Here is a 26,885-nt window from a genome sequence, read left to right on the forward strand (position 1 = left end):
GTGTATGTCCTTGGAGAAGGCCTGTGGTATTTTTAAGGCCAAAAAAAAAAAAGAGAGAAAAAAACGCAAACAAAAACCTCTTGTAGGGACAAGAGAACAGAAAATTCTGCACCTCAGCAGCATCGCGGCTTGGAACAATAATAGTAAATCTGGATCTTTATCAGCAGTCCAAGTGAATCTCTCGCAAATGAACTCTCCCACATATGCTCGGGCGTACACAGCTGACAGGTGAATCCGCTGCTGATTGATGCCAGCAAATTATGTTTGTTTTTGTTCTCCACAGTCGTTTCACAGGCAAAATGTTGCCTAAGATTGAACGATGTTATGCAAATCACTTTTTTTTCCTTTTTTTTCTGGTAACGGTTTTAACTCTGTCAAGCGCTGCTCTGAGTAACTTCCACAGGTTTTCACAAACAGCCAGAGATGTTACTGAATGAAAGCCTAGGTCGTGGAATGGTTTCAAAATGATTTCAAGGCTTTAAAGTCTGCCTCCTCTTTTTCTTTTTTTTCTTTTTTTCTCAGACGTCCTCATGAGCTCTATACTACCCGTTCTTGCAGATACTCTCTGCTGGCGCGCTTGCCTGATGCGCAGCGCCTCCCTAACTGGTCCCTCACTTTGACAAATTCTTGGACGTGAGTGGTTCTGCTGAATGGATTTTTTAAATTTTTATATTAATTAATTAATTTTTTTTTACTTGCAGACATGATTCTCTGAATATTTGAGAAATCGAACAGCTTTGCCGCACTACTATCTTCTCCGCAAAGGAAGGCTGCCCGAATTGGAGAGCACAATGGCACTTTGGTGTTTTTGGAGTTGCTTTCTTTTGGCTTTCATTCAGCTTTTCCCCTTTCACCTCAAGTTGGCGACTCGGGCGGAGATAAGTTTTCCTAGACTGGCAAACAGATTTTATCCCATGGAGGTAACGTCGCCGATGGGACGTATGATCAGAGAATCAGCGGGGATCAAAGTCTCGCTGAAAGTCAGTGACCGCAATGAAGTTTTGCGCAGGTCTGAAACTGACGGACCCGCGAGACCAAAAAATAAGCAGGAGGTGAAAAATGAAACCGTGGTTACAAATGGCACAACGGTAAACAATGTCAACAGTCTCAAAATACCAGACAAAAAGTGTGACAATATTTCGACGGCAGTGATTGAAACACCCAAAGCCACATTTTCAATCGGGGAGAGGAAGAAAAGAAGTGTCGGCGTGTCCTACAACGAAAATTTGGACAGGAGTATCGCTGGGGAAGCGCGGAGGTCTGTGAGAACTGTCCACGATGCTTCGAACTTCGAAAGCGAGTACCAGAGCACAGAGGAGGAGAGCGAAGACTCAAACTCGACGCAGAGCGAGCCTCACCTGGACCCTTCCACTTTTGCTCTGTCGGGAGACTCGACGCACAACCTGGCGATGGTGCACTGGTCCGGGCAGAATAGCAGCGTGAGTTTCAGTTTGAAAAACAACACCCAACTTAAGATCGTAAGGGTTTAAAATGCCCCTCACTTGCTTATATGCTGTTGCATCTTAAAACTGAAAGGTTTTAGCTGTTTTTAGAAAACCACATTTTTACGCACGGCTTTCTCAGCGCGCATATGTAAAATATTTAAGCCCGACAAACACGGACATAACAAACTATATATACATATACATATATATATTGCCATTTCTACATTAATACTCATTTCTGTTATTTGTTGTAGATGCCCTCTGGGTGTTTTGAATGCATGCAATTCTCCTGTTTATCTCTCTCTGCTTTTTTTTTTTTTTTTTTTTTTTTAGATTTACCCAAAGACGAATCATTTATTCAACTCTTTGTCATTTGAACTTTAAATTAATTTCCGTCCTTGCAAGTAAATTTGACGAGGCACAGAGCTGTGGGAGGGTGCAGGCATTTTGGCAGCAATCACAACACATTAATTATTTATGAAATAATCAAGTAATGTCTCCTAGAGAGGTGTAAGAGCTACAATTAGAATAACTGTGTCCAACCTGGGCCCCTAATGTGACGCTGATGAAACAGCGTCTGACCTTTTAGCAAATTAAACACAGTTTTATTATTGACAGTAAACTCTTGCTTAGTTGATAAATGTTGTTGCTCTGTATGCTTGCTGTCTTGATAAATCCCGGTTTAACACCACAAGGCAGCTGAAATGCATGCCAAGACATTGCTGTATCCCTCCACATTAACCCCCACACCCTCACGCACACACACGCACGCACACATACACCCACCTACATGCACACACCTACACGCACGCACACACACATGCATTTTCACTACATTCTGGAACACATATTGTGGGTACACACACCCCAGCAACACACAGACAAAGCCAAGGTGATTTTATCTCCTGCTTTAAATATGCAGCATGCAAAGATGTTTGCAAGCAGCAGGATTTATCAGGAGCAAAGATCTCCAAACTACAAAGAGCCTTGGACTAAAGCTGTTGCTCTACATCTTTCTTTCTTTTCTTTTCTTTTTTTTTTTTTTTACTCCAGGTAACTTAGATCACCTCAGTCTAATAGGCAAAACACTCTGTGTCAGAAACAATCATTTCATTCCACATTTAATCATTTCCACATCCCCAGTGAAAGAGCTAATATTCCTGTTTTTTTAAAACAGCCAGATCAATTTCTTTTTACAATTCAATCTTTAATTGCTTTTCTTATCTGTTCCATTTTCTGTTATATGGCGCATATTATTATGTTCTCAGACTTTTGCTACGTCAAAGCATTTTTGAAGTCATACAACCTCATATGCAATGAATAGTGAAATATGAGGTTAGTTTTCAGATCTCTTCACATTGATGACCCCCACCCCCACTTTTTTTTTTCTTTTTTTCTTTTTCCTCCACAACAGTATTCACTGGATCTTTGATGAGCTTGTCACTGCAGCCAGTCAACATTTTAGATTTATACAATCTGGACTCCAGTCTGTGGTCCTGAAAGTACAAGTGAAACGGCGGAGCTTAAATTTATGGGGTTTTACGACTGGATGTTAGAGCTCAGGCTATATTAGATGTAAATGACTGATAATAAATTCAATCTTAAAGGGACATTTGAAGGAAAATTACTTCAGTCCTGCGGTCTAGGGTAGTTCTATCAAATTTTCACTTCAAGACATTGCCTGCGATTTGGCCAATATGTCAAATCCCACAGGAAGAAAAATGAGAGAGATGTTGAGGGTGATGGCGAAAAGTGCCAGCAGGGGATCTTCTGAGTTCAGATTTGATAAAGAATCTCATCGTATAAAAACCCTGAACCTGTCCATGAGTCAGACTTCCAACTATCATTTGATTTCTGGGATTGTCTAAGACATCAAAGCCTGAAGGCGTAGCCCGCTGGACTCTGACTTTAAGAGAGATAACATTGATTGGGCTCAACCAGGGGAATAAAACATATACCCCACAAATTCCCTTTTAAATTCATGCTCCTTAACTGCATGTAGTATTGATTGGTAGTGCATGTGTCTTGTTGCTTAAATCTGTCCTGCATGTGAATGGGGAAGGTGATGAAAAGGAATGTTATTTGTAATAATGTTGTTTTAGGTTGGGGGAGAAATTTTTAATTGCGCAAATTAGGAAAAACAACACTGCAGTCCTACAAGAACAAGCGTGCATAAACAACAGATAGATGGACAGCAACAGGGCCGGTGAAATTTCATATGAAGAAACTCCAGTGCCTCGCTTAAGTCATGTAACATCCACAAAATTAATTGTGCTATGTTTGTATTTTGTGTGAAAACAGAATATGGCACAATTGGGGAATAGAAGGCAGATGATAGATGGTTTTGCTTTTTGTTTTTCTTTTCTAAAATATTTAAAAATGTTAGTCTCTCTTTACTTTCCCACTCCTAAATGAAATCCAGTGCAAACCAATAGCCTTCAGAGATCCACCAATTATTAATATTCAATCTCCGTATCATTTAATCTCAGTGGAAAGAGAATAGTTCTGTGTTGGCCATGCAAGGAAGGCACTGAGAAGAAGGCCATGGCTCATGCTTTCTCTGGAGGAGCTGCATAGATCCGCTGCTCAGGTGAAAGAATTTCAAGGCACAACTATTAGCCGTGCACTTCCCATATCTGGCTTTTGTGTAAAAGTGGCCAGATTGCTTAATTATTCAAGGAAAGCTGTAAGCCACATCACTGCAGTTTGCCACAAGTGTCGTTCGAGTCGTGGAGATGAACTTTTTATCCCACACAAGGATTCAAAAACAGCCTTGTGTGGTCAAAACCAAATGGGAATGATCATCAGCTAAATACAGGGCAATCCTGGAAGTGAACATGTTCAAAGTCGCAAAGGACTTGAGGCTGAGCCGGAGGGTAAAGCTTCCAGCAGGAAAACGAAGAGAGCCACCTCATAGCATTTGTGTTGAATCTCCCTAGTCAAATTCTAGACATAAAACCAACTGAACATTTCTATTCATTCATTCTCTGCATCCAATCCCACTGAGCTTGAGCTACTTGTCGCAGAAAAGTTGGCAAAATCTTTTGTCTCCACATATGCATAAATGGTGGTGGTACACACCATTTGCAATTGTAATTGTAGAGAGATATTAACAGGGATGTGGGGGTGGGATACAAATACACATCACACTTTTAGATTTTAAGTAATAAAAAAATCTTGGAAAATAAGTTTTTTGTTTTTTTTTTCTGCATCACAAATATGAATTTCTTAGTGTTGGCCTGTCATATAAAACTTTCTCAAAACCTGTAAACGTTTTGGTTGTAATGCATTACAAGCTTGCTTGTTTTTCCCCCCACGTAAGTGCTAAACAACTGTTGCAGCACATATTAAACTGCTCCAGTGGATGCAAAGCCATCCTCCCCTTAAAGGCAGGCGTCTTAGTGTGAAAGCCAGTTGATGACGATCGGGGAGTTTATTGGCAGCCAAATGATTTTGGGCTCCTGATTGACCATTTTTGCAAGCTCCTCACAGACAGCTGATCCAACCAGGACGGAGTGTTCGAGCCGGGGACATTAATGAGCATCTTTATTGACTACACATCCCTGGAGCTTCTTCTGTGCGTCCCTGTAAATAATGTTCCTGTACAGAAAAGGCTCTGATCATCTTTACCGCCCTGCTGTTGGGAACTTGCTTTAAGAGGTTCCAAGCATTGATGAGGCTGGCTCCTCTCCTTCTCTCTTTCTTTCTGTTCTTCCTTTTGAGGTGGAATTAGTCAAACGGATCTGTCAGTTCTGTACTGTTGTCTCTTCTTCTTTCTTTTTTTTTTTCTGTTGTGACTTACAGAGAACGAGACAGGCCCCCTGGGTCGTGTTGTCAGAACGCTTAATCAAAACGAGGCCATTATTGTTCCTCATAATCTCATTGGTATAAATAGACAATAAAAAAGAGGAAATGACATGGCCCTGGGGGACACCTGTGTTTAAAACCGTTTCATTACATAGACAGCCATTCCATTTAATGCGCCAGATATTCATTGATCCATAAAATCAAATGGAATGGGTTCCCAAATCACAGAGGTGTTTGACCAGAATTTGATTCTGTTACAGGATGATGAAAAGAGCTTTATAAACCTTTCACGACGGAGGCATAGCAAAAGGCAAAATAGAAGTTTCTTTTGTACTCAAAATGCATATCCTTCATACTGCAAATCAGTTGTAAAATATTAAATGCTTTTCTTGCCAAACATGGGGAAAACTCTTTAATGGTGTTCAGTCGAAGGGTTAATAGTTCCTTAAGGCTTTTATCCATGAACTTTTTATCATCCTCTGGCCCCCTGCTTTCTATCTAAGGGGGTTTTTGATCCTCACTATGCTTGATGAAAACCAAAAACAGTTCATGTTTTTATATTTGAGTATAAATTACTTTCTCTCTGTGGTGCACTTTATATTAGACGACTTTCCCGCACTCTGCTTCTCTAATTTTATATTTACTTTAATAACAAGTATTAGCTTGTGTTTTTTTTTCCTTCTTCTTTTTATTTTTGTAAAGTTGCAAGTGGCGACACAAAAACAAATCAAAAATCTTTTGTTTTTTTTCCCTGCAAGGCATTCTTGTCCTCCACATGCTTGTCTCTGGAGGTGTCAACACCACACACTTGTTCATTAATCCCACTTGTCTTAAGCCTTTAGGGTGCACCGTCCACTGATGGAATCGTAAGATGCTGACGGAAACTGCAGCTGTGTGCTGTATAAAAACTTAGAGTACAGCCATTTATCCAGTCACTGTGAACACAGCAATCGTGTGAATTAACTTCAGAGAAGTTAATTCTGTTTTTGTTGGCCAGTTGTGATGGCTTCTAACGAGGAGAAGTGACATCTTTATCTGAGCGCCGGGTTTTACTAAATGTTATTTTCCACGATTACTTAATAAATGCGGTTGGCAAAAATGCCTTGCAAAAATATTCAAACCTACTAAACATTTTGTCGTGTTAGAACCATAAACTTCAGTTTGCTTAATATGAATGTTATGCCATAGACTAACACGAAGTAGGTCATAATTAAGCAATGGAAGCCAAATAATGCAAGATTTAATTGCTTTTTTCAGGAATAACAAGTTTGTTAAATGTATATCCATTTGTACTGCACTGGCTCTTACTGAACTTGTGTTGACCCGCAATTAAAATCCATAGGAACCAGTTCCTTTCAAAAGTCACTGAATTTGTAAATAGAGGATGCTTGTGTGTAACTATTGTCCATAAAGATACAGTCATTATGCGAAGGCCCAATAGGTTTGCTCGAGAACATAAGCAAACAAACCGCATTGTGGAGACCAAGGTATACATCAGACATCGATAACATTGTGGAAAAGTTTAAATCGGGATTTGTATATAAATAATATCCCAAGCTTTAAACCTTTCAAGGATAATTGTTTAGTTTCAAATCAAAATACATTGTGATAGAGTAAAACCACTGAGTTATTACTTCAAACAAATATTTATTTAATTTATGGAAATGAGTTAATTTTATTTAAGTTATTTCAACTAATTTCTGTTATTAGGATGTACTGCTAGGTTTTACAGTCCAAGTAAAAAACAATAGAAGCTTTTGGTTCTAACACGGGAGAATGTGAAAAAGTCCACTGAATATAAATATTCTTGCAGATTACTGTAATAAGGGCTATTGATGAGGGACAAAGTCAAAACCGCACCCAATTCAGTAAAAGTTTAATTTTGGTTGTTTTTTGTTGTTGTTTTTTTTCAACAGAAAATAGTTTCATAACACTGGGACCTCTCTGCCTTGATTTCAACCTTATGCACTCATTTTAATAGTTTAGAAAAAGAGTTCACGAGTTCAGGAAAAGCCTCCTCACAAAGCTCAACCAAATGAGCCAGTTGACACAATCGTTAGCATTACACACTGAAAACGTATTTTGTCGCTCATTAAAATGTCTAATCGTTATAAGAATAAACAGAAGCCAAAACTTATAACCGTTAATTAACAAAATACAACAATATTCTAATCACTTTGCATTCTGAGGTCCAGGAAAAAAAAATCCATTAATTAAGGAAACCTCTTGTTTCCTTAATTAATGGAAACAGTTTGTTTTTTATAATGACTGGGTGGACAAAAGAAACAGCAACACTCTCCTAAAAGAGCACAAGTAGTTTTATTTGAGGTGCCTACAACTTTTTTAAAACTACAAAAGTTTTGTTGGTTTTTGTTGCTAAAGAAGGTCGGCTTTTGAATTCTTCTGGAGTCCGTTTTTTTAAATAAAAAAAAAATAAAAAATTAGACACCACACTGATTTTATTCTTTGGTGCTCAAGATGTGTCTGCTCATAAGTAAACATGTTCATAGCAATTGTTGGTATCATGTGGCTTTCCAGTGATTGTAATTGAGTCCACTGTCACAGCAAATTGGAATCCCACCGCTTCAGTACCATTGTTTCTTTTTTGAAACTGCCTACCTTCACAGTAGGATTTGACTTTTTTTAAATTGTGGTAACAAATCATAGTTATTCCACTCAGCAAGGATCTCTTCTAACCTGAACTATGGCCTCACCCATAAAACGGTCAAGAACATTGCTGTGAGAAAATGTGTTTGCTCGTTATAATTTTTGAATGTTTTTGAATGTTAGTCACACTTATGATGATCACAGTTATTTATATCAAGCAAACATGATGCAAGTAATAAATAAATAAATACATTTCCTACAGTAATTTGAAAATAGTTTACTGAACTTAGCCCTAAATCAAATTGTTATTCGTCTGCAAAAAAAAAACAAAAAACAAAACAAACAAGAAAAACTGATTACCTTCATGTCCTTAATCACATTTCTTGAATTTAACTAGTCATGCCTAGGCTTTATGTGCATCTGATACAGCCTAGTTAAATCATAAATTAAGAGCGATTGACCACATGAGTTCACTGACCTGATTATGATCACTTGCCTCAGGTATAAGGTCAGTATTAAATGAGGGGAGTGGAGGTATATAAAATCTACTTTCTTGAGCCTCCCATCATGTGATAATGTTATTCCCTCTTCAAAAATATATCTGGAGTGTTGCTTTGATTCTTTCTCTTTTTTTTTTTTTGAGGAATCCTTTTATCTCCTATGGCAGCCATAGGAGATAAAAGGAGATATTTAAGTGCCTAAACGCTTGCTCATACAAAGCACCGCCTATTTTTACAAAGCTCCTCCTTCAGATCTGCAGTTTCCCAACCGAGCTTCTGCTTCAGAGAGAATCCCTTCTCCACGCAGCTCCTCCAGACTAGCAGCAAACACCTGGTGGAACTGTGAGTCTGCTGAGCTGCTCCTGGGAACTACTTCTCAGTCAAACCTAAGTTGTAAACAGGATAATGAGAAGCACTGTTGTGCTGATGTGCTGAAGGCAGAGTGTTTTAAAAGAGCAGGGGCTTCTTAAAGTGATGGATACCCAACTTTAAGGCATCAAATTACGATGTCAAATTTCTTTTTAAGTCGTTTTTGATATATGCAGCCTTTATATGACAACTGAAGGTAACATAGTTGCTTAATTGTCCTTTAAAATGGTACTTTGTGCCTGGAAACTGCATAATACTATCCCTTTAATGGCTTAGCAACAAAAGACAGGGCAAAATGGGACCAATGTGTTCCGCGGTAAAACTGCTTTTGACCAAAAGAACGTAGCGCCCTGTCTCATATTCGTCATTAAACATCATGAAATATTAATTCAGAAAAAGAACATCTAGGAAAGTGGTGCTTTAGGACTTTGACGACTTGACATAATTGATGAAGCAATGGTTTCTTGATTTTTTTTCTCTCCTGGAGAATTTTCTTAGGGACGACGTCTGACCACTAGTTTGTAACCTTATGCTTGAGAGTACTTCAGCTAAATCAGTGCAGATTCTGATGCAAAGCAAACCAACAAGTCCAGTTTGAAATAGTTCAAAAAGAAAGAAAAAAAGAGAAGGTATTGCAACACTTGTTAGCAGTTGTTGCTTACAAGGGTGGCATAGCAGACTTGTTGTTTTTTCTCAGCCTATTTCTTATTTTTCTCTTCCATGTAAAAAGTTTAAGTCGAAGAAAAGAATGCAATCTAAAGAGATCATGAAGGAGAGAAACACTAGTTTATGTAACTCAAGCTTTAGTACCAAAATCTAATAAAGTTGAAGTCTCAACCACCAATCTGTAGCAACCTATAGTCACCAAAGTCAAGTTTATTAGCATAGCACATCACAAGAACAAGGCAGTTAAAAGTGCCAAAGAAAGAAGTAAAAATTAGTTTTACTTTAGTCTCTGGGGTAATTTTCAGGGTTAGGATGATTTTGATTTTGTTTTTGTTGACACATGCTTGACAAAAAAAAAATAAAAAATCAGAGGATAGGGAATTGTGTGTGCGACCTTCAGCTTTATTAGTGACAAACAAGCACTTATTGGCGGGTAGGCAGCTTTGCTCTAAAACACCCAGTTTCATCTGATGGGCTTATGTGCCTCTGTTGGTCTCCGGCAGTAAGCAATTACTTCCCTCTTCTTTTACCTTGGACTTTCTTTAGCTCCCAGCTCACCGCACCACTGTCCTTACCACAACCCCCACCTCCCTCAAAAATAATTTACACAGAAGATTCTTGGTTAGGCTTACAACATTTTATGCATGACTTTAAATAAATAAATTACATAAGCTGTACTCTTTTCACCAACCCTCACCAGTGGACATGTTGGAGCAGAAACACATGGCTTCCTCGGGGACTGTAGATATGCAATTGTGATTTCCAGCAATATGAAATAGTCATAAAGTTTGCAAGTAACTAAACTGGTATTTACATAAGGATCAGACTGATCTCATGAGTTCTCTCACATACAAGACTCTTCACGTGGATTCTCTAAAAAAATGTGTATTTTTCTTGCTAAATGAATCTGAAACGTTCTTTTGCTGTAGAGATGTGTGCAGCAGTTGTTAATGGCTGTCGCCAGCTTTTTATGTTTTTCTTGACATTATGAAGGTTTTTAATCTACCTTTATGTTAGAAATAATTATTAATGCTACAGTGAGAAACAGACTAGTTTTCACAGCTTTCTGAGTAGAAAACAGTACCTTGTCCAGCTCTTTAAATTTAGATCAAATTAATCCTTCCTCCAGTTAACATTTCATGGAAGGCTGCTCCTGTAATCACTGCTAGATTAGCGGTAGGTCACTGGCACTGGCAGTAGAAGAACACGGCCATGTGTTTTAGGACTTTATCAGAAGCTGCCAAAAAAAAAAAGTAAAATTAGAATATCATATTTTAATATGTTTCTTTTTTCATTTCAAGTTTTATTTTGTGTGACATTGACGGAAAAAAAATCACCCCTTACAGTAGAAATAATTCAGTAAAATCCCAGTTTTTGCTCCTCAAAAGACATGCATGTGTGCTCTTTTTCATGAATCATTTGTGCTCAGGGACCATAATGCATCCCATCAACATATCCTCTCAGCACTTCCTCAGCACTTACAATTTAGCTGTGCCTCACAAAGTGCATTTTAAGCAGTAAATACAGAGTTCCCATCAGTTTCATATTCAAGCACACTGACATTGTGCTTGCCTCTCTGTCTCTCTCTATCTCTCTCTGTGTGTGCACCACATACACACAAATACACACACACACAATTTTTTTATCCATCACATTTAATCAAAGAGACAAAGCGGGTGCAGAATCATATTTGACAGTTTTGCATGTGATTAATTAGTTTAATGGCTGTTGCAGCGAGGGAGACACATAGTATATTTGTGATTAGTTTATGAAAACAAATTTATGCATTTTCTGATTGGGAAAAAAAATCATAAAATTGAAATCCCAATTGGTTGACAGCTTTATTAGTCATCAGGGAGATTTCGTCTACACACACTGCCCCACTTCAGGGTGAAAAATGTTGCGCCTAAAGGTCACAGCTGATTGTGTCTTTCTATCCAGATATCAGGCAACCTAAGTGAACCTGGTTTAGCAAGATTATGTGCCAAGAATCACTACACCTTGAAGCAGCATATTGCCTGAAGCAACACAGCAGCTACTATCATGTTTAAAGATGACTGGAACTGTTCAGGTGGCAGTCAGCTTAAATAATGGCACGACTTGGCAGCTTACAGTGACAGGAATGTATTAGTTGCGGGGTGGAAAATGGCTTTTCCTATCTAGCGAGTAACAAAAGACCCAACCTAAAGTGCCACACGCACGGTGCAATCAATGGAAATGATGGAAAACTTCCAAACAGAAAATGGCACATTTAGAAAACAGAATACTCGCTCATTGGATATCCTGGAACCGATCCTTTAAAATAACCGGTCGGCTGTGCCATAATAGTAAAAAAAACAACAACAACAACAACAACAACAACAACAAAAAACAGAGTTATTGTCTGGCAGGCTGCGTCAATAAGTGAATTAATTTTGATTACAATTTTGGCAGAACTCATGACAGAATAAATACAATCTTTACAGAGGTCAGATTTGACAAACCTGCATATCATTTACATGACTTAGTGAATGAGCTGAAACATGATGGAAGTGTCATCAAAAGAAATTGATTATATAAATCACAAAACAGAATCTAATTATATTTTGGCTTTACTATGTTTGGCCTTTCACTCGTTCCCTGAGCTGCAGGAGGAAACATTTAATTGCTAAATGTGTGCCAGAAGTTTTCAGCTTTGTACAAAATGATCAACATGAGTTTGAGGCTCTTTTCCATCAATTTAAGAGGGAAATGCAAAGTGAAAGACAGGATTTTATACTCAGGGCGTTTGATCAAGAACATTGAAATTTTATGTGGTGTTTTCAAATACTTTCTCTTTTGTTTCTCATTTAGCACTATTTCTTTATGATCAAATGTGAAAGGAGAATGTGCTATTTTGCTTCTTTTGTACAGAGTACATGTGCCAATTATCCATCAGCAATACATTTTGTCATAGACATTTCACATCTTTTCATCTTTTGACTTAAAAAGTTAATGTTTCAAAATTGGAACTTGAATATCAAAATCGTCATTTTGATATTCATATTGTCTTATTTTTAGGAATCAAACATATGTCTGCATTTTTGTGTTTGTGTGCGAGTGCAGAGCCGCCACAGACTCAGGGGTTATATGATGAGCTAAAAATTCATATACTCTACTTTGGGAACAAATAATGTCCCTGTGGCCGTGTTGGAGGGATTATTACTGCTACTGCTGTTTTTTCCCCAGCTGTCTGGGGGATATATTGTATTCAGTTTTGAATATATTCTTATTTATTTCAGTCCTGTTTCCAGGATATGTCAGTGGATCAGAGTCATCTTGTTATGTTAGTCGTATAGACTCTCGTTTTCTGTGTTGCCTGTCTTCACTAAAGTAAGTCTATTTCTGACATTGTTAAATATTTATATACTTTTTTTTACTTTGTGAAAGGCCAATAGCTGTTTATACAGATCATCCGCCCTGAGGTCCAAACAGCTCCAATTTATCTCCATTTTAATGAAATTTGATTCAGTCTTAATTGGTTTATTTTATTCCAGTGTATTTCAGCTCATTACAGTCAGTTTGAGAATCATATCCACTTACAAACAGTTCATTCCTTTCTGTTATGGTACAATGCAGAGAAAGAAGTTGACACAGTATCCAGTGGAACAGTCATAGTGTAAGCCAATGTGATGGAGAAATACAGATGTCTTGTTTTTGTACCTTTTTCTTTTTTCTAGCAAGCCCCTAGAAATTGTATTTCAATGCAGCTGAGTTCATTTACCAATAGGGCCATTTCACAAGAAATATTATGATGACGTCAGCAGACCAGTAGTACCACCAGGAGTGGCTGCCAAAGGAGATCCAATATTTCTAAACAATGCAGGAAAAAAAATCTAACCAAAACTCCAGGTATGTTTTAGATGAGGGAATAAATACTATGACATCACTTATGTCAAAACTTATGTCAAATCTACAAGATACTTTTACATAATACCCCAATTTAATTACTCAGATTAGTTTAAAAAACTTTTTGGGAATCCAGCAGATTGCATCAAGTCATTGACTTGCAGCCATACACTTGCAGCCAATTCAAAGCTATTAATTAAATAAATATATATGAGTAATTTTAATATCAATATAGGCAAATCCACAAAAATATTGGGATATTAAAAATTAAAAGCAAACATGAAATGTACTTGTTCTGTTGGGTATCTAACCACTTTTTTATTTTTAACTTTCATGACAAGATAAAAACTAACTTTTTGTTACTTTTGGTTCATGTAATGTCTGTAAATTGTAATTTATACACAGAAATTTAGTGCAAGAATGAAGCTCTTTGGCTATTTATAAATAAAACACACACAATAAAATCTCCCTAATCTTCACGAGCTGCAGCTAAACATGGTAAAATATGCAAATAAGTTATAGGAGAATCAATATCACATCCATGATAGATAGTTTACCTCATGATCTGAGTCGTGTAGCATTTGTGGTGGAAACACTCACTTTGAACTCTCTGCTCCATATTGGCTCCAAAAAAAGTCAGGCAGAAGATAAGATATTTGAAGCCAAAGCTGCAAGGGGACTGAAAGACTTCTAGGAAGTAGCAATATGGAATCAGTTCACCAAAAATGCAAAGTTATGATCACACCCTTCACACAAACAGTTCATTTTAAATTATATATACTTTATAATGTGATATTTCACCCAGTCATATATCAACTCTTTGCTTTGGTTTACTGGAAGACAGGATAAAATGATTCAAAATGATTGCTGTCATGCTTACAGTGAAAGAATACAAACGAACTGGCAGACTGAAAAGCCCTAATGCATCCCCATAACATACAGTGCATCAAATTAGCTTTAGACTGCTACAATTTTACTAAAAACTTTGTCGTATGTTTCCAACATTTAAATTAGATAAGTAAATGGTAATCAAATTTGTCCTTGAACACCAAGTCACTTGTGTTTCTACCTTTTAAAGTGCGAACTACAATTCACTGTCTGACAATGTCAGAACAAAGGAGAAGGAAAAATAAGTGCTCTTGCTGGTCCATTAAACATATTTCTTTGACTTTTACCCCAAGCTTTCATTAAAAAATGAAGCAGGCCATTCACAATCTTTTTATCCCTCTGAGGGCAAAAAAGCAGTTTATTGTCTATTGTTGTTAAAGGAAGAAAAGCCCAACATGCCCACAAAATCTCGTCACAATAGAGCCGCGGTTGAAGTGAAACCCATTTCATTAATTTCCCCCCCATAATGGACTGAATTGATTGTTGAAACCTCTCAAGCTTGAAGCATTTGTGCTATATGACCAAAGCTCAGGAGTTGGGTGGATAAGCAAACATACAGATCACCGACTAATGCACAAGGTACATTTTGCCGGAGTTTACTTGATGAAAGCAGCTTTCCCCAGAGTATGTTTTCGCCTACAAAAATACAAACAATCAATTCTGTCTACAGATAAGACGAGGACAGAGTAAGGCCACTCTTCGACCACACCATTTCTCCTGAAAGACATTTGTCTCCCTGCTAAGTAATCTGCTTCGGAAACCTCCTAACAGAAGCACAATCAAGATGTGGTGGTTTTTCCACCGTCCACCCACTTGCACTGCTTCTTGATTTTGCTGTCTTTAAGAAGTTTATGCAAATGTGCAGGGGTTACTGTGTTTCTTTTTCTCTGCAGGTGTTTGCATCAGGTAATTTCTAATGAATGCATGAATATATTAATCTTAGATCTTACAAGCAAAAATAGACTGACATTTTATGACTATTTTGTTCTGACATATAAGAACTGTCCTCATTTTGATACAGTTTGCTTTCCATATCAGTACTGCAGACTTGTACTCTTATAGCTCTCAGATGGCTTAGCCAATATTGCAAAATAGTACTTACTGTGTGTTTTAATGGGATGGGTTTCACAAGACTGGTAAACAGTTTTTATAAAAGAATACAGAAGCATTTAACACCTCTGTCATCTTGAAGCAGACTTTGTATGCAAATATTTAATGAAAAACGTCACTTGGTAGCTGGACGTCAATGCAAGGACTAACAAGAACCATATTTTGGCCAAGTTATGACTTTGTAAATTATCTAGAAAGTGTATATCTATAATCCAAAATCAGATTACATAAAGATTAACAGAAATTTGTCAATACATATATGAGCAGTGGTGTAAATCGAAAACAAAAAACAAAATAACATAGCTTAGAAAGGATCAGAAGGCAATGCTACAATAAAACCTAGAGAAACATAGAAATCAGAAAAATCAGCAATGACTGAACTAAAACCAAATTTCTTACATTTTTAGAAACTTTTAGAAGGTGATGAAACATTGAGAAAAGACAGTCTAGGGCATAAGTGCATAACTGGCATCTCAAGAGGGGAAATACCGTTATCAGCCAGTTCATGAAGCATCCAACAGTCAGTCAAAGTAGTGGGTGGCACTAAGGATTTCTCGTAGAAACATTAAAGCAGCACTTGACAGAATTTTAAAGCGACTGCATTCTGAGTGAAAATGAAACCATGTGGTCGTCTTTCGCAGTAACTGAGCATGTGGGGTTTTCCAAACGTCAGAGTGGTCCAGATGGAGCATGATGTGCTTTGATGTGATAGTAAATCCAATTCTAGTAAGCATGTGTTCCTAGCTATGTTCAAATTTGACCATTCCCTTTGAGTGCATTATTGAAGATAATATTTACGTCACTTAATAAAAATACTTTGATTTTCAGAAAAAAAAAAAAATTGTCTCTTCCAGCACAATATGGCACAAATCAGAATGTGAGCCATTCACGCTGTGACATGGCGCCCCTCCAGTACAGTGTGTTGCTCTCTCTGTTTCTCCAAGCTAATGGCTAACGTTGTGTCAAGCCACATAAAAACAAATGCACACATGCCCCCGTCCACTTATTTCACCTGATTGCTTTGCAGTAAGCTTACCTACTTGTCTCAAGGATACAGGGTGAATGTCCTGATCTGTGCTGTGGCGTTGTAGCGTAGCAGTGCAGTACAGGTACTGTCCTAGAGTGGCGCTGTTTCTCTCACTGGATGAATCTTTATCACACATTTTATTAGTCACAGAAAGTGGAAGTTCAACCAGACCGGAATGCTGAATGGTCAATTTGAATGAATCGTTGATGAGCGACTCAACTCTAGGTCAGACTGGCTTGGTTATGGAGGAAGCAGCACTGATGTGCAGCTGTCTAAGAAAAGTACTCTGGTGAAAGAGAGAGTTGTAAATATTGAATGCAGCTTATTATGTAATATATTTTTTTTCTTTTTTACATTTGCACTTCTGTTTTTGGCAGATTTGTAAAAAGAAAAGCCTGCCCTTCAGATGTGTCCACGATGGATTTGTCCTTCATTTTGGGAGTCATGATCATTCACATAAATGTTAAAACATTTTTGTACAATATTTGTACAATAAAGTAGAAATTTTATATTCTTGTTCTTCTTAATAAATAAATAACTCCTCTGATGACCACTCGTAGCATCTGTATTCATAGAAGGGAAAAGAGAAGTGGATAAAGTCCCCTCATCTACGGCAATTTTTGACATTCTGCTGAGAGGTTCCATGTTAGAATCAAAAAATTAACAAGATTAACACTAACTCATTGAAATACTCAAGGGGGGCAAATAGGATCAGCTGACATTCAGTGAAATCTGTAAAAAAAAAAAATCTGTTGAACTCATGGAGTGTTTGCCAGTGTTTGCCACTGCTGTATGACTTTGCCCTCATTGATCAATAATAGAGATTTACAGCCCAGTGGAGAAAAAGACATAAGAAATTAATGGAAAGCATTTGAAAGAGAACTGTGACACATTTGGCCAAAACTGAAAACAATAATCTTAAAAAGTTATGGTCACAAACAAACCAACCTAGTTGTTTTTGCTGACCCAGATATCCTCGTCCTAACATATTCAGGTCATGAGTTTTACCTTTCACAATGGGTTTGGAGTGAATTTAAAAATTAGCTAAGTGAAGTATAAGCACCTGAACAATAAAAAATTGGAGCAAATGCTTCTCCATTTTTCAAAGTGGTGAAACAAACATTTGCTACTGCATTTCCTGAATGATTAAAATCAACTTTTTTGAGCTTTACATCATGTTATAATGTTATTCCCTTATTAAAAACTTAACCCTAACTAGGAGCTTCTTAAAGAGACAGAAACCCAATTTTAAGGTGTAAATTGCAAAGTCAAATTTATTTTAAGTTGTATTTGATATTTGACCATCGTATTTTATTTAATATACCAGTATACAGCTTTTTTGTAACAACTGACGGTAACATAGTTACTCAGAGTCAAGACTTGAATCTGGATTTTCAAGGGCGTTTCTGGGCGGAGCTTAGTAAGGTCCATTTTCCAGAGTGAACAAAGTCATTACCACAGCTCTGTGATGTTGGAAGTTATACCGCATAATCCTACCATTTCCTTTTTCATTCTTTGAAAAAGCTTCAGTAAAGTCTAATCAGATTACTGCGTAGCTCAAAATGGTTGTCTGGGAGGAATGATGAGCCTCTTCTTTCACCCACCAGACTGGGTCACAGTATGAGACCAACTGTAAAACTACCATGCTATAAACCAAGGCACAAATACAAAACATTCTGAGTGATGATCATCTATCTCAGAGCCGCAGTTTCAGAGGCATGTGTGGTCTGAAAACTTTGCAAAAATGCTGATCGTAGTTTTCTGAACATTATGAGATGTTCAGTGGTAAAAAAGCTATTTTACATGCTGCCATTTTAAAGGTAACCTGTGATTAAGACAAGTTTTTCAATGTGACAAAAAGAAAAAACGTTAAACATCTGTCAAAGCTCTGCTTTGACAACTATTCTTGCAGTAAGGGTTGTGCAAAATATTAATATTTAGTGTCTGTTGTGAATTATCTGTGCTATTGCATCTTATATTTAGAATTTAAAAGATTGGTAGAAAAGGGTAGCATAAACAAACTGCACTGATACAGTAACTTAAAAAAACAAAAAAATATTCACACTCTTAAATCTAATCTTTTTTTTTTTTTACATTGTAGCCCTTTCAAGCAACACTTTGCAGAACATTTTACTCCACTATGTTTAACACTAAGAATTTTGTGTTCCATGTGTTTCATTAAGCAAAAGTTTGTGAATGCTTAAATAAACTTGATTTCTTTGTTTCTGCTTTTAAAAAATTGGCAAGAAACTTTTTTTGTTCCACTTTGTCCTAATTTATTTAGTGAATAGAATTTTGAGATTTTAAAATACAATTTTAACGCTTTAAAATAACAAAATGTGGAAAAAGTAAAGCACTGTGAATACTTTCCAGATGTACTGTAATAGAAAAATAAAAAGTATGGAAGTTTTATAAAAAAATGGGGCTATGAAAGTTTAGTAAGTTAAATTCTAGTAAAACAAATTCAAATTTTCATTCATCATTTTCTTAAACTGCCAGAAAATACAATTTTCTGAAGCTATCAGGGAAAGTTGTCAAAATCAGAGTAGAAATTACCTCCCACGATTAAACAGATATGATTAATTTCAGTTGCTTGTCAGACGCGTTGCTCTTGTAGCTGTAGTGATATGATATAAAGAGACAGGGATTACTCCCCGGAGAAGCATCTCCACACCCATGTCTTTACAGTATAATATATAAACTTACATATCTGTTTTATTGAGAATGTAAATATGGATCCCCTTTGCTGTGAACTTTTCAGAAACAGACAGTAAAACAGAGATACCGAATGTGTCACGCCTTCTCTTAGCATCACCCATTAGCTGTTGTATTACAAGGAGCCTTACACTGTTCGCTGCCATCAACTTTGGTGGTCCCTTGGAAATTAATTTAGCTGCCTCAGTTGTCCCCGCTGGTTATGTTCAAACAGAGTGCTGGAGCTACATGAAAGCAGCTGTATTCTTCACATTTCTGAGATCGCTTCCTCTTCCTGTGATTTGTTATTCCTAAGCAGAGAGAAACAGCAGTCTGGAGGTGTGATGTTTAGATTACGCGGCTGCTTTTTCTTTCCTCCGCTGCCCAATTAGAAAGAGACAATATTTGAGGGGTGCCTTTTTAATGATATTTTAGTGGAGGCTGAGTAAGCAACAGGTTCTGTTTGAAGCCCGGTGTTGGAGAGCCCCGGATTACTGTGCTGATGTGCGGCAACAGTCTATTTCATTTTATTAATAGCCATATTGCAGTACGGAGCAGAGATGATTCATGCCTAAATTGTGAGCTGCGCAGAGAAAACTTCTGCCCACCAGCTTATTGTCAAGATGCCTCTCACGTTCCATTGAAGCACATTTGTATTTCAAGATTTCTCTCTCCCTCTCTTTTGTCAAGAAATTGATTGATATGGAATTTGTGGAGACATGATTTGGTCCAGCATAGAGTGTCGAGGCATGCATACAGTGCATGCCACGACACTTGTGTTGCTGGGGTGTGCGAGTCCGTGTGTAGATGAGATGGTTGCTTTTGAGCTGACGCAGTACATCACAATGATATTACAGCAGTAACACATTTATTGTCAAGTAGGGCATCCAGTCAGCTATCTGAAGGATTCGTAGTCTTCGCATGCCCAAACAGCTTCCGTTCTGATGTGCCTTTTCATGTTGTAAGAAAATGTATATTAGAATCTGCTTTAAAGTGTGGGGGGGAAAAAAAAAGCAAAGAAGGGGGATTGAAAGAATGGAGGCAAGATTGAGAAATGAAGTAAGTAAAATGAATAGAATGTAGGGATGAAAGGATGACTAAACCTAGCAACTTTGAGGTTGAAAACCAATCTGAAAAATGATTGGTTGAGTTTCCCGAGGCAAAGCTCTCTTTGCTCACATCAATAAAACATAAACATGAATAAATGCACTGCTTTTGGCCTTCCAGGGTTCGTACTTAATTTCATGTATGCAAGTGAACAATGATATGCACGGAGAATTGTATTTACCTTGAAGGCACCAAATGATTCTGGGAGCCATTTTGTATTTGTTTGATACCAGTGCTTATAAAAAGGCAAGGCTGCAGCAGCGATTCATACGGCTTTGTGCTAAATGCAATTTTAATAGCCAAGCTCCACTAGCATTACCAAAACACACTGGTCTGTAGGTCTTGCTTCAACATTTGCATGTCTGCAGTAGTCTCTCCCCACTGACTTAATCACAGTTGCTCATCCTATCCATAACGTTGAACACATGGGAACACAAAGTGATGCACGCATCTGGGGAGAAATCATCCAAACAGTCATCTGCCTCAATGTTTTACTCCCAGAGGTGGATCTTCACTGACCTAGACCCAGTGGGTCAGCGTTTGTTAATGAGCCAGGTAGAAAAACATGTTGCTAACAGTGAAGACAGAATGTTTAGTGGTAATTACGGTGAGGGTGTCAAGAGGATTTTTGTCATCCAGTTTTGTCATGTAGGTGCAGTGAGGTGGGGAATAGAAAACAACCAAAACAAAACAAAACAAAACAAAACAAAAAAAGGTTTTATTAAACAACTTTTGTGAAATTTGTTCAGTTTCTTGTTGGTGATTGTCTGGATTAAGACATTAAAATGTAACTATTACCGCTGTGAAAGCAAAATCCAACTCCTGACAAATTAGGAAAAATTCCACCAAGGTGGACGGAGCCAAAAATGGGGACGAGAGGAGAGGATAATGTCAACTTATCCACTTTGTTGCGATATTTATCCACTTTTCTAAACCCTCTTGCGACTTTTTCATTTGTTTCTTTTCTGTGTTGTTGGAGACTTGAGTCTCATCTTGACTGTGACATGAGCAGAGCAGAGGTACACCTTGCAACAGTGGTCCGTTCAACAGCAAACCGTCTCTAATAGTCAAAGCAGAGCAGGGCCATCCCACCCTATTTCCACATTGCAAATTAAACGAATCACACGTCTGCAAAGATGAATAACGCTATCAAGCAATGCTCGTGTCATACTCAGCTTGCTCTCCCAACTCCTGACTCGCCACCAGGTGAGGCTGTGTGTCTGAATGAGATGGTTTTATACCCAAACTGGAGCTGACGAAGTTGTGACGAAGTCATGTTGCTGCAACCAGTAGAAACTTTCTACTGCTTAAGCAACGTTTGACCAAAGGTGGCCAGCATTGAGATGGTTCTCGGTAAAATATTATCAAATTAAACATACTCACACAAAAATCTCAACATTTGCATAGAAACATAAAGGTACCACCGTAAATAACCTATTTAGATGGTTTATTAGCAAAAAAAAGTTGATTTGGGAATGACAACTCTTCAAAAAACAGAAAAAGAAGATATAATATAAAAGAATTCAGAAATATATACATTGACATATGTATGTCAATGTATATATTGACATACAGTCAATATGAGACACAAGTCTCCAACAACACAGAAACAAAACAGAGACTCTCCTAGTTCTTAAAACACTCATAGGACTTCCTTAAACAGCAGCTGTGAACTTTCTGCCAAAGGTCGAACCAGATGTGATGTCATCAAGACTACAGCCATCTCATCTGTAATTGATTTGCTTGTAATTAGTGTATGTGCACGTGTATATACGGTATATATGAATTCCTGAACTCCTGACTGATTCCTGGATGTTTCGACCGCACTGATGTTGCTGAAGTGTGGTAAAAACAAAACAAAAATCAAATGATCTACAGGAAAAAGCGGTTGCACTTTAAAGAACTGAGAAACGGATATAAATATAGCTCCTGGAAATGCCAATCAGCAGTGTTCAAACCCTTACCAAGAAGTGGAAAAATGAGGGATTCTGCTGAAACCAAGTCCAGTCACAAATGCCAGGAAAATTGTGAAAAATCCAAAAATAACTTCAGATGACATGCAGTACTCTCACGAAAAAGCAGACTAGCTGCTTCAAGACACACAACAAGGAGGAACTTGAAGACAAATGGGCTACACAGGTAGTTGCCGGGAGAAAGACACTGCTGTGCCAAACATCACAAAGACCAACATTTGGAGTGATGAAACCAAAATGTAACTTTATGGACACAACCACAAATGCTACATTTGGAGAGGAGTCAGATTGTCTGTCAGAAAAGTATGTGATTCCTACTTTTAAATATGGAGGTGGATTGCTTATGCTTTAGAGATGTGTGAGCAAAAAAGCTGCACGGAAGTTCGTCCTAATTGATAAGAGGAAGTTGTCAAAATAGTGAAAGTGAAAGCTGTAGTTTGACACTAATAAAATCAATTCCAGATTCAATTTGCCTTCTAGTATCGTCATGTCCCATGACACTGAATCAGTGTTTGTATATAAAAAAAAAAGAACAGAGGAGACAAACGATCAACAGTTTGGCAGAGTTTTTCTCTTGTATCTATTTTTCAAAGCAGGCAATTAGGCCCAGCATCACAGCCATTTAACTAAGTCTGTTCTCCAAATTGATTCGGACTACAGCGCTGGACCTTGCAGACACGGTGCATTTAGTTATGCAAATGCTTATCTCTCCGTGTGATTGGTTAATTAACCTGCAATGCAGATAGTCCCAGCAATGCATAGTGGCTGTTTGATGGCTAAATTGTGGGTCAATTGGGTTTTTAACATTTCCAAAGCAGACTTGGTGACGTGTCTTTTGTTCCTCTGAGTCTGTGCAGCTTTTCACAGTTTAATAACTCCTTCCATGGGTCCCCATGAGGTTAATGTGTTTAAACTCACTGTAATTGAGCTTTTGACCTGTCTTTCACGGTTTCTGTTAAAAAAGGAAATCATCATATTATATCATGTTTTATACCCCTTGATTGTTATTATCCACCATCCCTTCTCATCGCTCTGCCCCGAACTGTCTATCCTGTCCATCCTTCTTGCCTGAGTTATAAGCATTCACGCGGGAAGTCCTTTATAATGTTATTGGAGTGACAATGATGCATTTGCAGGCCATTTTCCTCTCTCTCTTTGCCTTAGCGGGCAATATTTTTGTTTCCCTCCCAACCAACCGAAGATAGTATGCAAAAAGTGTGACAGCAGACTTGAGCCACCTAACCTGAGATTCAATATTCAATTACAAATTTGCCAATTTCGACAACATATTAGCAGAAACAAAGGCAGAGAAAAGAGAGGGAGGAGCCATTCAGCTATTAGCTCCATGTCTGCTTCCTCTTCACTGAGCAATTCAGTTTTGTTATTTAATGGGTATCATTCTGCATGATGTACAGACACAACAACACATGGAGCTTTTTTTTCTTTCACAATCCCACAACCAGTAGACTGATGCATCATGACAAAATGACACGCTCTTGTCGTCGAGATAACCACTGCATGAGGCTGATATATATTGGTGAAGAAATGTGCCAAACATGTCCTATTCAGTTGACTTCATTGGGTGTAGAGAGATAATGTGTGCTACAGAGGAAGTATAATTTCAACAATTTGAGTATAAATACCCCTTGAACCTTTTCATATTTTGGAGGGATATATTGACCCATTGTATTCGGTATTTCTCATGCTGATTTGTTTCAATAGTTTTTGAATGATCCAAAATAAGTCGCCTTTGGGTAATTGTGAGGATTGTCAGAGAACATACAGCACACACACAAAAGCTAACACCCAGAACACACAATCTCCTACTATGGCTCATAGGATGATTTTGTTTGTTAAGCTATATCTTCTCTTGAGATATAGCTGAAGAGAAGATGAATGGAGCAAAAATACAGGTCAATTCCAGAAGAAAATCTGCTAGAGTCTCCAAATTACTTGAGATGTTGGCAGAGGATCACTTCTTAGCAGAAGAACTAAACATGCAGTCAGAGATACAACTGACTGGTTTATTCATTCTTGTCATAGGAAGTAATAGACTTAAAGCTAATTATAATTAGCTTTAAATCTAAATCTCACAAGGACACACCTTCTAATCTGACTGAGGTTGAACTATCTTGCAAATAAATATTTGTAAAAAAAAAATTCAAATCTCTAACGTGCAAATCCAACACAGCACAAGGCAGCTCCACAAAGTGTTGACAGAAAGAGGGCTAAAGGGCAAATGCTTATGTTTTAAAAAAAATTGAAAAGCTTTTAGAATGTTCCTTTATCTTTGTAGTTATGCTCAATTTTGAGTTGGCATATATAAAAAAAATGTTTGCAGTGTAACAAAATGTGAAAAATCCATCTATTTGCTGTTGCAGGTGATCCTGATTTTGACTAAGCTCTATGACGTAACCATGGGGACCGTAACCGAGAGCTCGCTCTGGAGGTAGGTTTTCCTAAATTTAATCAGAGCTGTTTTTATTTTTCAGTATAAACATATACAGGTTAGGGCACCGGGCTTAAAAAAAGAAACAAACAAACAAAAAAAAAACAATAAGAATAATATATTCATGGAGAGCATAGCATACTGTAAGTATGATTTATAGTGCTCTCCCTCTCTAGGATATGAACAATCAAGTTGCAGTGGAAGCCACGGTGAAGTATGTTTTAATAAAGCGTTCTGAAGTGGTTAAGATTGAACCATCCTCCTCTCTGCTTCCTGCAGCCCCATAAATAAGTCGAGTGAGACTGCAGGAGGCTTTTAGAGAAGACGCTACCTTCTGTCCATCATCAGCACAAAAACTTTTTTTGAAAGGCTGTTTCTGAAAGATAAACCGGATGACTGATCTGAGAGCTTCTTTGTTTGGATCTGTGGTGCTTTTCCTCTGACCTAGAAACTTTCTGATTGACTTTTTGATTGATAGTCATCTGTAACCTTTTGTTTCAGCAGCAATTGACATGCAATCGCTGCTATATAGTCATAGCAATTTCATTCCGAATGTATTAAAGGGTGAGTTACAGTGCCCTGTCAGGTCGTAAATAAGAACAGAATTCATTAAGGATTATACCACAAAGCCCGATACTGTCTCAGATATGCCTTCTCTCACCTCTCTACAAGCCTGCAGAGAATTCATTTCTTTCTGAAATACGCATGAAAAAAAAAAAAAAGACCATCAGTCCGGCAAGCAAGAGCCTTAAATTAATATCTGTTTCTCCAGAGGCATCTGCACCCACTCTACTTACTCCCTTTGAAATTCCATATTGTATGTAGGAGGTATTCCATCATCAAGGTGGTTCCTGTAACAATGGCCTACAAGCAAATTAGAGTACCTGAGGGGGTCCATGGAGATCTCTTAGTAGGGGCATTAGAAAAGCAGTGATCTCCATGTTACGAAAAGAAAAGAGTAAATGATTTCCCTGACAACACCATAAATGATTTATGTCTACAGCTTCTGGGCCTCTTCTTGTGGCAAAACGCAGCATGCAGATCAATGGGCGATATGCATGAGCTGGCGAAACACGCCTCGATTCCCATTACGTTTCCAGATGAAGCCGCACATTGTAATCACATCGTTTAAGAGTTCCTCAGTCAGAAACAGACACGGAGCACTTAACGCTCAAATACAAATGTTTTTACTGGTCGCGGTTTGTGCAAACAAATCCCAACAGGAACAGTTCAAGTTAATGCACAGACAATGATAGCAGACGGTGGGTTCCCATCCAATTATGCGGCGAAATTACATTCGGAGCCACCCAGGTAGAACTGAGAACGTGGCTTGGCCGTTTGTGGAGAGAAGAAATAGGAAGCCATGAGTGACAAAGCACATTTACCCTTGTCACTGGAGTCACCTTAGTAAACTGCAGGCATCTTTAAACACTGCTGTGGATATTTTTATTTCATTCAAACACAGGCATTTTAATCAAGCCTAACAACTGGCTCATTTCTGCATTCACATATTTCACACAGCGACCCATTCGATCATTTTTTTAGATTTTTGAAAACTTAATTTATTTTGCTACATAAATTCACTAAGTGAAACACATAATATAGATTAATTATATAGAGTGATGTTTTGAAGCCTCTGGTTATGTTATTTATGATTTTCCTTTTGCAGCTCATGAAAATGTAACATTTAAGAATAAAATATTACATCAGTCCAATAAAAACATTTTTTAATGTGGCCTTGATTACAAAAAAGCTTAATATCTGCTTAAGTGTTTATTTTTCAACTGGTATTTTTAATTTGACAAGCAATCCTCATCGCACATTTTCATTTAGTGAATATAACTCTGTTAAGAGATTTGATAAATTTAGACTTAAAAATGTAGAAAAATGTACTACTACAAAGATGACCTTAACACATTGCTAAAATTCAGCTTTATTCATGACTTCATTTTCAATGCAGAAAACTGAGCCATTGAAATCTTTTGGCATTCATGTTTTTTGCACTGTCAGAGGATAAAGAAGATGTGACCTCCAATTAGTCCCGGTGCCGTTACGTACTATCGCACAGTGTTAAAACACATCCGAAATTTTTACAAATGCTAAAGAAGTTAAATGTTTTTACATAATAAGAAGATCCAGCATTCTTGAAGCCTAGCTGTGGTTGTTTGAAACCAATTTTATGGTTAGATTTTAATTTCTTAATCTTTTTCGCTAGCTGTTTTGTACAGTACATTCCTTATTTCTTTTCAGTTCGCCCCAAAGGTCTTCGAAAGGATTTATTTTGGAGGGCTGTTATGGATATAGAGGATGGTTCATCTTGTGTCTGGGGAACAATTTACGTGTTGATTTGTTAGAAATCATTATCCTACTCTAAGA

The 26,885-nt window shown here is 37.6% G+C and overlaps 1 protein-coding gene across 2 annotated transcripts in view; it reads left to right on the forward strand.

Moving 5' to 3' along the window:
- The first annotated feature begins 410 nt into the window (after positions 1-410).
- LOC103133544 (VPS10 domain-containing receptor SorCS3-like) overlaps positions 411-26,885 on the forward strand; it is a 59,529-nt gene continuing 33,054 nt past the window's right edge. For both annotated transcript variants that reach the window (XM_016667958.1, XM_007545318.2), the window contains exons 1-2: positions 411-1,439; positions 24,442-24,509. In XM_016667958.1, coding sequence (XP_016523444.1) covers positions 792-1,439; positions 24,442-24,509 — 716 coding nt within the window. In that variant the 5' untranslated portion in view covers positions 411-791. The remainder of the gene's footprint in view (positions 1,440-24,441; positions 24,510-26,885) is intronic.

This window comes from Poecilia formosa, unplaced genomic scaffold, assembly GCF_000485575.1.
Source record: "Poecilia formosa unplaced genomic scaffold, Poecilia_formosa-5.1.2 Scaffold12, whole genome shotgun sequence".
Lineage (NCBI taxonomy): Eukaryota > Metazoa > Chordata > Actinopteri > Cyprinodontiformes > Poeciliidae > Poecilia > Poecilia formosa.